The sequence below is a fragment of the Phyllobates terribilis genome, unplaced genomic scaffold (assembly GCF_046119375.1).
Source record: "Phyllobates terribilis strain yellow unplaced genomic scaffold, ASM4611937v1 Scaffold_1__5_contigs__length_1240528914, whole genome shotgun sequence".
NCBI lineage: Eukaryota > Metazoa > Chordata > Amphibia > Anura > Dendrobatidae > Phyllobates > Phyllobates terribilis.
In genome coordinates, this window is record NW_027362761.1 from 771,337,037 (window position 1) to 771,350,702 (window position 13,666).

The following is a 13,666-nucleotide window of genomic DNA, read 5'->3' on the forward strand; positions in this document are numbered from 1 at the left end:
TACCCGGTAATTATCTACACGGATCACAAAAACCTGGCATATCTCCAAAATGCCCAGAGACTCAATCCTCGCCAGGCCCGGTGGTCATTGTTTTTTGCCCGCTTCGACTTCATTCTTCATTTCCGTCCGGCAGACAAGAACGTCAAAGCTGATGCCTTGTCCCGGTCCTTCCTGTCCTCCGATCAAGAGGAGGAGCCTACGCACATCATCGACTCCTCCAAGGTGATGAATGTGGCCCCCTTGGATCTGACTCGTCTCCCACCCGGTAAGACGTTTGTAGCTGTACCAGATCGGGAGAGGGTTCTTCGCTGGGGACATTCTTCTAAACTAGCTGGCCATGCTGGCCAAAAGAAGACCTTCCAACTCATTATCCGGCATTACTGGTGGCCTACCCTGCATAAGGATGTGGTAGACTTCGTCGCGGCCTGCTCATCCTGTGCCCGTAACAAAGTTCCCAGACATCTACCAGCCGGCCATCTCCTGCCCCTTCCCGTACCTGCTGCTCCTTGGCAGCACATTGCTATGGACTTTATCACCGATCTTCCTATTTCTGCCGGTTGTACAGTCATTTGGGTTGTCGCTGACCGCTTTTCTAAGATGGCCCACTTCATTCCCCTGCCTGGTCTCCCATCTGCACCCGAGCTGGCTAAAGACTTTATCCGCCACATCTTCCGTCTCCATGGCCTGCCCCTCCACATCGTGTCGGATCGTGGGGTTCAGTTCACTTCACGCTTCTGGAGAGCCACATGTAAGCTGCTAGACATCACCCTGGACTTCTCCTCCGCTTACCACCCACAGTCCAATGGTCAAGTGGAGCGGATCAATCAGATCCTGACCAGTTACCTCCGGCACTTCGTTAATGCACACCATTCGGACTGGGTGGATCTCCTACCATGGGCCGAGTTCTCTTACAATAACCATGAGAGCGAATCCTCTTCCAAATCCCCGTTCTTTATAGTCGGTGGCCAACATCCCCGGATTCCACTTCCTGTCTCCGTTTCTGTGGACAACCCTGCTGCGGAGTCTCTTGTCAGCGAATTTTCTACTATTTGGGAGAGTACCTGGTCCGCTCTTCTTCTGTCCTCTGAGCGGATGAAGAGATATGCTGATAAGAGAAGTCTGGATCCACCTCAATTCCGTCCGGGAGACAAGGTTTGGCTCTCGTCCAAACATGTGCGGCTCAAAGTACCCTCCTTCAAGTTGGGCCCTCGATTCATCGGTCCCTTCGAAGTCCTCAGGCAAATTAACCCTGTGGCCTACAAATTAAAACTCCCCGCCACCCTACGGATTCCCAACTCCTTCCACGTACAGTACAGACCAAAAGTTTGGACACACCTTCTCATTTAAAGATTTTTCTGTATTTTCATGACTATGAAAATTGTACATTCACACTGAAGGCATCAAAACTATGAATTAACTCTTGTGGAATTACATACTTAACAAAAAAGTGTGAAACAACTGAAAATATGTCTTATATTCTAGGTTCTTCAAAGTAGCCACCTTTTGCTTTGCACACTCTTGCCATTCTCTTGATGAGCTTCAAGAAGTAGTCACCGGAAATGGTCTTCCAGCAATCTTGAAGGAGTTCCCAGAGATGCTTGGCACTTGTTGGCCCTTTTGCCTTCACTCTGCGGTCCAGCTCACCCCAAACCATCTCGATTGGATTCAGGTCTGGTGACTGTGGAGGCCAGGTCATCTGGTGTAGCACTCCATCACTCTCCTTCTTGGTCAAATAGCCCTTACACAGCCTGGAGGTGTGTTTGGGGTCATTGTCCTGTTGAAAAATAAATTATGGTCCAACTAAACGCAAACCGGATGGAATAGCATGCTGCTGCAAGATGCTGTGGTAGCCATGCTGGTTCAGTATGCCTTCAATTTTGAATAAATCCCCAACAGTGTCACCAGCAAAGCACCCCCACACCATCACACCTCCTCCTCCATGCTTCACGGTGGGAACCAGGCATGTAGAGTCCATCCGTTCATCTTTTCTGCGCTGCACAAAGACACGGTGGTTGGAACCAAAGATCTCAAATTTGGACTCATCAGACCAAAGCACAGATTTCCACTGGTCTAATGTCCATTCCTTGTGTTCTTTAGCTCAAACAAGTCTCTTCTGCTTGTTGCCTGTCCTTAGCAATGGTTTCCTAGCAGCTATTTTACCATGAAGGCCTGCTGCACAAAGTCTCCTCTTAACAGTTGTTGTAGAGATGTGTCTGCTGCTAGAACTCTGTGTGGCATTGACCTGGTCTCTAATCTGAGCTGCTGTAAACCTGCGATTTCTGAGGCTGGTGACTCGGATAAACTTATCCTCAGAAGAAGAGGTGGCTCTTGGTTTTCCTTTCCTGAAGTGGTCCTCATGTGAGCCAGTTTCTTTGTAGTGATTGATGGTTTTTGCAACTGCACTTGGGGACACTTTCAAAGTTTTCCCAATTTTTCGCACTGACTGACCTTCATTTCTTAAAGTAATGATGGCCACTCGTTTTTCTGTACTTAGCTGCTTTTTACTTGCCATAATACAAATTCTAACAGTCTATTCAGTAGGACTATCAGCTGTGTATACACCTGACTTCTGCACAACACAACTGATGGTCCCAACCCCATTTATAAGGCAAGAAATCCCACTTATTAAACCTGACAGGGCACACCTGTGAAGTGAAAACCATTTCCGGTGACTACCTCTTGAAGCTCATCAAGAGAATGCCAAGAGTGTGCAAAGCAGTCATCAAAGCAAAAGGTGGCTACTTTGAAGAACCTAGAATATAAGACATATTTTCAGTTGTTTCACACTTTTTTGCTAAGTATATAATTCCATATGTGTCAATTCATAGTTTTGATGCCTTCAGTGTGAATGTACAATTTTCATAGTCATGAAAATACAGAAAAATCTTTAAATGAGAAGGTGTGTCCAAACTTTTGGTCTGTACGGTATCTCTCCTCAAACCCGTTGTCTTTAACTCTTTTTCCAATAATCCAGGTGCCCCTCCTGCTCCGGTTTCCGCTGATGACGTCTTTGAGGTAGAGAGTATTCTGGCCTCCAAGAGGGTAAGAGGAAAGACCTTTTTTCTGGTAGATTGGAGGGGGTTTGGTCCTGAGGAGAGAACTTGGGAACCCAGGGAGAACATCAACGCCCCGCTTCTTGAAAAATTTCTTTCTGGCCAAAAAAAGAGGGGGCCTAAAGGGGGTGGGTACTGTAGCATCGGCGTCTCTGCCCCGTACTAGGAAGAGACGCCGTCCCTCTCACCTCCCCGCTCCTGGCGCGGCGTCCTCCAGCGCTTCTCTCCCCGCTGCTTCCGGCACGCGCTCCTTCCCCGGCAGCGTGCTTAGGGCGCGCGCGCTCCCCCTCTCTTAAAGGGACCGCGCGCGCCATCCTAAGGAGTCCCCGGCCAATTGCCGGAGGACTTCCCATATATAAGGCACCTCCTCCAAAATGGAGGTGCCCGAGCAATGTTGTTGCAAAGCCTTCACTCTGCTTCAGCCCTCAGGTCCCGTTACCAGTTACCTGCCAGTCACCTGCCAGATTCCTGCCTGTTACCTGCCAGTCACCTGCCAGATTCCTGCTTGATACCTGCCTGATATCCGCTTACCTGCTTGCAAGCCTGCGGTCCGACGGTCTGCCCTCCGACACCTGTCAGTCTGTCTATGGACCAGCCTGCCCGCTCACCTGGGAGCGCTCACCTGCTACCTGCCTGCTAGCCTACCTGGAGGCTCTGCCGTCACTTGCCGTGACCACCTGCCTGTCCACAGACTCTTGCCCGCTCACCTGGGAGCGCTCACCTGCTACCCGCCTGCTAGCCTACCTGGAGGCTCTGCCGTCACTTGCCGTGACCACCTGCCTGTCCAGAGACTCTTGCCCGCTCACCTGGGAGCGCTCACCTGCTACCCGCCTGCTAGCCTACCTGGAGGCTCTGCCGTCACTTGCCGTGACCACCTGCCTGTCCAGAGACTCTCGCCCGCTCACCTGGGAGTGCTCACCAGCCACCAGCCTGCTGTCCTTCTACCCAGAGACTGTCCCTGTCACTTGCCGTGACTACCTGCCCTTCTACCCAGAGACTGTCCCTGTCAATTTGCCGTGACTACCTGCCCTTCTACCCAGAGACTGTCCCTGTCACTTGCCGTGACTACCTGCCCGTCTTCCCTGGGAGCCACCCGCTTCCTTACAAGGACTGCCCCCTTGTATAGTTGCTCAGAGGTTCCATCTCCCAGACCCGTTACACTGTCCAAACCACAAGCAGAATGAATGTGTGATTGCAGCTTGTATATTATTCTCTTAAACACTCGAGCATTTCTGAGAAATTATACTTTGAAAATCCAGCAAGGAACCATAGCAGGAGACTAGTCCAGCTCTGCCCCCTGCTGGCATTTCCCAGCGCTGCTACAGTTTATTGACAGGTCTCTCCCTAAGTACAATTGAGGGAGAGACCTCTCAAACACCTGCAATGGCATTGGGAGAAGCTGGCTTGGGGGCGCCGGACTACTCTTGTCTTTGGCTATGGTGCTAGCTATAACGGGATCTTTAAAATATACTTTCTCAGAAACGTTGGAGCATTTCAGAGAATAATATACCCGGATTCAATTTTACTGCCAGGCTGCGGATTCATGCTGCCTGTGGTATGGGGCAACATGAATTGCCTGACAGGTTCTCTTTAAAACTTACAAGGCCATGAACAGTTAAAAAATTGCAATGTATACTTAAAATTTGGATGCTATATGGATGATCCTTATGGAATAGGCAAGTGTCATCCAAAATATGCAGACGACTAGTGCATGCTGAGATTTTTTTTTCACGCAGAACAACAGTAAATCTGAACAGCCCTGTTAAGTAACATTGGTCCTTGTGCTGTCAATATTTTCCACGGACAGCACTTGGACAGAAAATAGCATCATGTAAACTTAGCCTTATTAAGAGAGCTGTACCATTGAGCACCAGTGTATCATGTAAATTGTCTTCCTCAGCAGGGATCACACTACGAAGCAAGGTTATTTTCTATTTAACATTGTTTCAAAGAGGGAAATAACACCATATGGATGCCTTCATATACACTGGGTATGGAAAGTATTCAGACCCCTTTACATTTTTCACTCTTTGTTTCATTTCAGCCATTAACGTACACTCTGCACCCCATCTTGACTGAAAAAAAACAGAAATGTAGAAATTTTTGCAAATTTATTAAAAAAGAAAAACTGAAATATCACATGGTCATAAGTATTCAGACCCTTTGCTCAGACACTTATATTTAAGTCACATGCTGTCCATTTCCTTGTGATCCTCCTTGAGATGGTTCTACTCCTTCATTGGAGTCCAGCTGTGTGACCCTAAGCACACAGCTAAAATAACAAAGGAGTGGCTTCATAACAACTCTGTGATCATTCTTGACTGGCCCAGCCAGAACCCTGACCTAAACCCAATTGAGCATCTCTGGAGAGACCTGAAAATGGTTGTCCACCAACGTTCACCATCCAACCTGACGGAAGTGGAGAGGATCTACAAGGAAGAATGGCAGAGGATCCCCAAATCCAGGTGTGAAAAACTTGTTGCATCATTCCCAAGAAGACTCATGGCCGTAGTGGCTCAAAAGGGTGCTTCTACTCAATACTGAGCAAAGGGTCTGAATACTTATGACCATGTGATATTTCAGTTTTTCTTTTTTAATAAATTTGCAAAAATTTCTATATTTCTGTTTTTTTCAGTAACGATGGGGTACAGAGTGTACATTAATGAGAAAAAAATGAACTTTTTAGAATTTACCAAATGGCTGCAATGAAACAAAGAGTGAAAAACTTAAAGGGGTCTGAATACTTTCCGTACCCACTGTATATACACAGGAAAAATGCTACTTTTTGCAGCCTTTTTTTTTCTGCTGATTTTTCACAGAATAATCCCTAAAAAAAGCTTTGTGCTATTTCAGATATGGCCATAAACGCTCTTGATTGCTACTGCAAAGAACCGGTTTGATCTGTGCTATGTCTGCCTTTCATAATGGAAATTATTTAGATGTTGTCGATCCTCACAGAGTACAACAGACCCAACTGACGTATAATGGGGTCCACTGGCATTCAACTGAATCCACCATTTTGATGGCCAGTATATTTTTGCAGTAATAAGTGACAGAACCTCTGACAGGGCTGAACACAGATTCAAACATCTGAGAGATTGAGCTCTCAGTTACTGTTATGCCATCCATGAACTTGGTTTATAAGTTCTATCACAACATAATAAATACAATTTGCCGACCATAGTAATGTAAATGCTAGCTTTGACTTTCCTCATAATAATCTTTCTTGGCTGTTGGCTATTTATTAAACCAGTATGGTTATTACACAGACTCGTCCTTTACAACATCCACATATTTTGTAAATTTCTATTAGGTTAAGTTCACACGAGTGTATAAAAAATGGACCCTAGTTTCATCCAGAAAAATTAGCCAATTTTCATCCATATCGCCATCCGCGTGAAATCCCAGGTACTGTATGTTCGTTTTTTACGTCCTTGTGACATCCGTATATCATCCATTTTTATAGATTATTAGTTCTTAAAATTTAAAAGTCCAAATACAGTTTTCTGCATTGTAATGTATCTGTAAAAATCAGATGCTATATAGATGTTCCGTCCGGTATCCGATTTTTTTTGCCCACATCATAGACTTGAATAGGCAAGTCTCCGACATGGAAGAAACTAGTGCATGCTGCAATATTTTTCACACTCTTATGATCAAAAAATATGTGCAATTCTTCAGTGTTTCATTGACATGCAACTGTTTTTAGGTTACATTTTTGCAAAATCGCAGACATACCACAAGAGAGTTGCACTCGCACTTGACTTACATTGACATTTTACGGAGGCAAAGCAGCTTGTGCAAAGCCAGTTTTGCATTTGTTGTTACTGTCGCATTACCGTCATAGCATTTTACAATGTGACTACGTTGACTAATATTAGATGTAATGTAATGTGATATTGCGTTTGTGAGGTGTTGTGAGTTGTGACCAAAGTTGTCATGTAGCTCTAGCTTTAGTGTGGAAAACATGGACATTATATATGAAAGAGGTATTTCACCAAGCTGCTGTATCGAGAAAAAGTTTAATTGCTAACAATATATTTAGTTTCAAGTTTCATGCTTAAGGGTATGTTCACATAGTGCTTTTTGCAGCATTTTCTTCCACATGAAAAACACAGTGTTGCATGTATTACACACTTTTTTATGTGTTTTTTTATGCATTCAATGGGTAAAAAATGTTGCAAAAACTGAAACAATTGACATGCTGCAAATTTGAAAAGTGCATTGATGATCCATGTGTAGAAAATCGCAGTATGCGCTACTTTGATCTTTATCCAGATAAGACTATAAGTCAATGGGTGAGTAAAACACAGATCACATGTGGGTTATCATCTGCATGTCACGCGTTTTTAACAGTTACATTACAATTATAAAGATAGGAAACTGTATCTGTCCTTTATTATTTATTAAATTGTGCATGTAAAAAAATGGTGGAATAAGGATGTGCAGACTGGACATATAGATTGCATGCGGACGTAAACAATGGACACACTGATGCCATACGGATTGCATACAGATGGCTATATGGATGAAAAATTGTCAGTTTTTTGGGGGATGAAAAAGTACAATTTTGCATCTGCTGGTCTGAACCCAGCCTTAGGGCTCATGCAGACATCTCTGTCCGATCTCGGACCGCAATGCACGGACTGGCTGCGGGTCTCCAGACCCGAGAGTGAGAGCTTCAGAGAAATATTTTAAGCTGCCATGCTCCGGTTGGGAGACCCGCAGCCAGTCCGTGACTTAGTGGACCAATTTGCATGGACTTCTGAATGAGACCTTAGACTCACAACACTTGCTAAAAATAAAAGTCAAGATGTGCAGATAACATGCATGCCGCTTATGCCTAACTGAACATGGACATAGGTTCAAAGAAATCATCAGAACTGAAGAGACCAAATTCGGAGAGCACCTATTCTGATGGGTAACATTAGGATCCGTCCTTGTATCACAGCCCTGGAGGCTGCACCAGGGGAGAAGATAATGGTAGGAGCTGGGCTCTTTCTTTCTATTGTCACTTGCAGGTCCCCCTCCCTCACACACACTGATCCAGGAAGTAACATGTCCTTCCTCCTCCCTGACTTCAGACAAGTGCTGCACCCTGAATATTGCCCAGAAAGCTTTGATCCTGATATCATCTGAAGGCTAAAATGCTTCGTCCATAAATCACTACTCACGGTCCATTGGGGGGTCTCCTGCTTCTCTATGTTGCCACTGGAGCTGTCCCCCAGCACTTCAGAGCAATGGAGAAAGTGCATTCACAATGAACACCCGGCCGTCCAGTCCCAGGTCCTTTTAGTATTGCCCAGTGCAGCCTCTGGGCATGTGCATTACACCGGTCTCCGTCCTGCCCTGAGACAGACTATTCATAAAAGACGTCTCGGGAGCTGCGCTGCTCAGTAAAAGCTTTCCTGATGTCAGCGGCACGACTCAAGACTTGGCTTTTGTTTAGATCCGTGCTGAACTGAAATAGGATAGCTACAATAATCTGTGTTCCCTGGTGTCTTATCAGTTCTCTCTCTGCACCTGCCCCAAATAAGATGACAACTTAGAAATAACATGTAAACTCCGATGAGACACCCCCTTTAACACACGATATATATTTTTTTAAATCAAGACGTATTACTTACATCCTTAGCAGTGAAATGTTATTATGTCACTTATATAACGCCATTAATTTCCACAGAGCTTTACAGAAATCAGCATCACTCTCCCCATCGGAGCTCACAATCTAGATTTCCTATCAGTATGTCTTTGGAGTGTGGGAGGAAACCGGAGAACCTGGAGGAAACCCACGCAAACACGGGGAGAACATACAGACTCCTTGCAGGTTTGCACCTAAGACCCCAACGCTGCAAAGCAACAGAGCTGACCACTGAGCCACCGTGCATCTCTGGATAATACTGCAAGAGTAGTAAGAATATCGGCTAAAGAGACTTCTGCTTAAAGTGTGTACAGCAGATGAAACACGAAGCTGAGGAAAATATGGTGCTTGTGTAATGCAGGTGTCAGAATGCAACGCGCAGAGTCACAAAATGAGGACAGTCAAATAGCTATAAATAGCAATTTATATATGTATATATATTAAACAAAGCTGACAGGGATTGCAACAGGGGTTAGTAATGAGAACAATAACAAATACTTCTGAAATAGCAATAAAATCCTTCTCTAAAATACTGTATCTAGGCCAAATATGGGATTAGCACTGAAGTCCATTGGTTCTGCAAATGGCCCTAGCGGGGGTCTCCGGTTATTCCCGCTAGGCCTTTAAGTCTTTTTCTGACAAAGTAAATCAGATCCCGTTTGGCTTATTCCACCTCACCTGTCCCCCTCCCAACCTGATACCCTAAACCCGATTGTTCCCGGTACCGTGATGGAGCGGTTGAAGTGACAGCCGAGTTCAGTGATGACACTCGTCGGCTTCTGCTGACGTGATCTCTCCGGCATGACTCGTTTCTATCCTCTCTTTGTTCTGTCAATCAGGGTAGTTTACCACGTCGTGGGTAGGAGGGTCTTGTACATTTCCTTAATGTCATATCCAAGTCCAGGTCCTCTTCCGTAGCCGTGACACCCGAGGGACCGCTGCGCTGAATCCCGCACTCGTTCACCGGCAGCCACCCGTCTTGCCTTATGGGTCTCTCACCCTGGTCTCTCTCGCTGGTTCCTTCAGCGCGTCCGGTCTGCGTCACGTCTCTCCCTGTGACTGGCACCAAAATCACCTCAGGCCCTGCGCGCTCAACCGTTAAATTTTGAAATCCTCTGCTGGAGGTCACCTGACCGGGTCCAGCGTCCAAACTTGAAATGCTCACCAGATGGCGCTCTTTCTCCTTATTACATACATCTTGCACTGATTCTCTGAAAGACTTTTCTCCTTCTATTACATTTGGCTGAAGTAACTGAGTTCTTATCCGCAATCTTTTATCTCTTAACTTTTGCCAAAGAGGCACTTGAGCATAGCGGTTACACATAAGCATAGCAGCTCATTGTCAAAGGGGCACATAGTTACATAGGTTGAAAAAAGACCTTGGTCCATCAAGCTCAACCTTTCTCCATCAATTTTACATTTTGTCACTAAATTATCTATAACCCACAATGTTATGTGTAGCGAGGAAATCATCCAGCCCTTTTTTGAAAGCTGTAATAGTGTCAGCCATCTCTACCTCTTGTGGTCGGCATTCCACATTCTGACTGCTCTGACTGTAAAGAACCCTTTCCTGTTTAGCTGCTGGAATCGCCTTTCTTCCACCCGTAATGAGTGCCCCCTGGTCCTTAGTATGGTCTTTGAAAGGAGTAAGTCATGTGCCAGTCCTTTGTACTGACCAAACATGTATTTATACATATAAATAAGATCTCTGAAATGTATTTTTTCCTAGCTAAACAAGCCTAATTTTACCAACCTATCATCATATAAGAGGTCTTGCAACTCTTGTAATAATCTAGTTGCCCACTTTTGAACTGGCTCTAACTTCTGAATAACCTTTTTAAAATACCCAAAACTAGATCCCATATCCTAGATGTGGCCTTACAAGTGATTTATAAAGTGGTAACAATACATTAGGATCACTAGATTTTATCTCTCTTTTTATGCACCCTAAAATCTTGTTTGCTTTTGCGGCTGCTGCCTGACATGGAGTACTGCCGCTCAGGTTACTTGTAACCAGAATACCCAAGTCCTTCTCCTGTTCTGTAGTCCCAAGTATACTTCCATTTAATTTATAGCAACAATATGATTACGCTGTTCTAGGTGCATTACTCTACATTTATCAACATTATATCTCATTTGACAAGTGTTTGCCCATTCTGACATCTTATTCAGATCGTTTTGTAAAATTGGACTGTCAAGGTCACATAAAAGGCAAGTTTTCAGTTACACTAGTGTAATATAGGTGAGCTGTGCAAGGTCAGTTTGATTTTAGGAGTTTACACACTGGTTATCAATCTTATCAGTCCACATACTGCTCGTCAGCACATTTCCCGTCCGAGAAGTAGTTCATCAGAAGGCCCATGGAGAGAAGGGTATTGTGACTGTAGTCACTACTCACGGACTAGCCGTGAGGTTGGGAAGTCAAGGAGTCGGAGGTCAAAAGCCAGGAGGGTACGTCATAAACAGAGGGGTGAGGCAAAGGCGTAGTCAGGTAACAGTCCGGGGTCAGAATTCCAAGAAGGTAGCGGATAAGACAAAGGGGCTAGGCAAACAGATGGTCAAAACAAAATCCAAGGTCGGGTAACAAAGATTTATTTGTGATGTCTGCAAGAGGTTTAGCAATCAGAGAAAAAACCCTAATAAATTTCCTATAGTAGTTGACGAATCCTAGAAAATGTTGCAACACTTTCAGGTCACTAGGTTGGACTCAATCTATTATGGCTTGCACCTTCTCCAGGTCTATCTTAAACCCATCAGCCGATAAAATTAACCCCAGGAATGATGAAATTTCCTGAACAGAAAAAATACATTTCTCAATTTTAGCAAACAAAGAGTTCTCCCTCAACCTTTGTAATACTACACAGACATGTTCCTGGTGAAAATCCAAATCAGGCGAAAAAAATTAAATATCATCAAGGTAAAGCACAACAAATCTCCCAATGCAATCAGAAAAAATGTCATTCATAAAGTTTTGAAATACTGCTGGTGCATTGGTTAACCCATATGGCATGACAAGGTTTTCAAATAAACCCTCGGATGTTAAAAACGCAGTTTTCCACTCATCACTCTTCTTGATGCATATCAAATTGTAAGCCCCTCTAAGGTCAAGTTTAGAAAACCATTTAGCTCCCATAGGCGGATTATATAGGTCGGGGTTGAGTGGAAGTGGGTAAGTATTCTTAACCGTGATTTTGTTCAGTTCTCGGAAATGAGGCAAGGACGGAGGCCACCAGCTTTCTTTTTTAAAAAGAAAAATCCAGCAGCTACAGGGGAGGAGAAGGATGGATATGACGCCTTCGTAAATTTGTATTTACATCATTTTTCATAGAGGTACATTCAGGCAAGTGCCGGGGCTCTGAGCAGGCGGGGGGCCCATTCGCGGTTGGGTACCCCGCCGGGCTATGGGCGGAGGAGAGCGGTGCCAGCTCCCGCCCTTCTCCCTCGCTTGCTCAGGGCCCCGGCAGCCAGATACTTACCTCTCTCTGTGCCTGTTTTCTTGCTGTGCGCTCCCTGTGACGTCTCAGGTCCGAGGGTGCTGTGACGTCTTTCCACCGCGCCCTCCCCTGAGGCGTCGCAGGCAGCGCAGAGCGGGAAGACGCCGGCGACGCTGGAGTCCAGTCCTGGGCAGCGGCAACAGGTGAGGAGGAGGAGTGAGGTGAGTATTTGATTTTTTTTCTTTTTAATGTATGGAGGCATGGGGCATTATATGGGGGGGATGTGACATCCTGCATGGGGCATTATATGGGAGGGTGACATCCTGCATGGGGCATTATATGGGGGGGTGACATCCTGCATGGGGCATTATATGGGGGGGTGACATCCTGCATGGGGCATTATAAAGAGGGGGGGTGACATCCTGCATGGGGCATTTTAAAGAGATGAGGGTGATATCCTGCATGGGGCATTATAAAGAGGGGGGGTGACATTCTGCATGGGGCATTATATGGGGGGAAAGGGACATCCTGCATGGGGCATTATATGGGGGGGAAAGGGACATCCTGCATGAGGCATTATATGGTGGGGGAAAGGGACATCCTGCATGGGGCATTATATGGGGGGAAAGGGACATCCTGCATGGGACATTATATGGGGGGAAAAGGGACATCCTGCATGGGGCATTATATGGGGGGTGACATCCTGCATAGGGCATTATATGGGGGGGAGAAGTGACATCCTGCATGGGGCATTATATGGGGGGTGACATCCTGCATGGGGCATTATATGGGGGGGGAGAAGTGATATCCTGCATAGGGCATTATATGGGGGGAGTGACATCCTGCATGGGGCATTATATGGGGGGTGACATCATGCATTGGGCATTATATTGGGGGTGACATCCTGCATGGGGCATTATATGAGGGGAGAAGTGATATCCTGCATGGGGCATTATATGGAGGCAGTAAAATCCTGCATGGGGCATTATATGAGGGGTGACATCCTGCATAGGGAATAGCACATTTATAAGGACGATGGGAAGGTAATGTCCGCCTCTCTTTCCAAAAACACATCACAGAAGTCTTTCAGGTAGCCCAGCAGACCCTCCCGACTAACTAGCGAAGCATATTTGTACAGAAATGAGACATTTCTTATGACATTTGAGGCTCCACTTAACAATCTCCTTCTGACAGCAATCAATAACAAGATTGTGAATAAGTAGCCATGAAAGCCCCAGAACCACCCCAGCAGGTAAATTATCCAAGACAAAACAGGAAATGGATTCATAGTGAAGTGCTCCAACTTGAAGACTAACTGTCCCTAATCCTAATTTCAGAACCAGTCCCAAATCAATAAAGTTAGCTGCCGACCCGTAGTCAATGAAAGCCAATGCTGGCAATATCTCACTCTTGAAGGACAAAACCTTATTAGGCAGAACTTTATCTGAGACGTTTCCCAACAGCTTGTTCGCTTGAGGGTGAATTGGACAGTCCTGCGAAACCATAGAATAGACAGAGTCCAAGATCTTGTCTATGTC

At 45.4% G+C, this 13,666-nt stretch overlaps 1 protein-coding gene across 2 annotated transcripts in view; it reads right to left on the reverse strand.

Annotated features, from left to right (window-relative positions):
* The window catches only part of PSD3 (pleckstrin and Sec7 domain containing 3), a 902,747-nt gene that overhangs the window by 532,427 nt on the left and 356,654 nt on the right, over positions 1-13,666 (reverse strand). Inside the window, exon 1 of one of the 2 annotated variants that reach the window (XM_073636969.1) lies at positions 8,228-8,464. The exons of the other annotated variant lie outside the window; for it this stretch is intronic. Coding sequence (XP_073493070.1) covers positions 8,228-8,308 — 81 coding nt within the window. The 5' untranslated portion in view covers positions 8,309-8,464. Of the gene's footprint in view, positions 1-8,227; positions 8,465-13,666 lie in introns of those variants that run through there. 2 annotated transcript variants of the gene reach the window in all.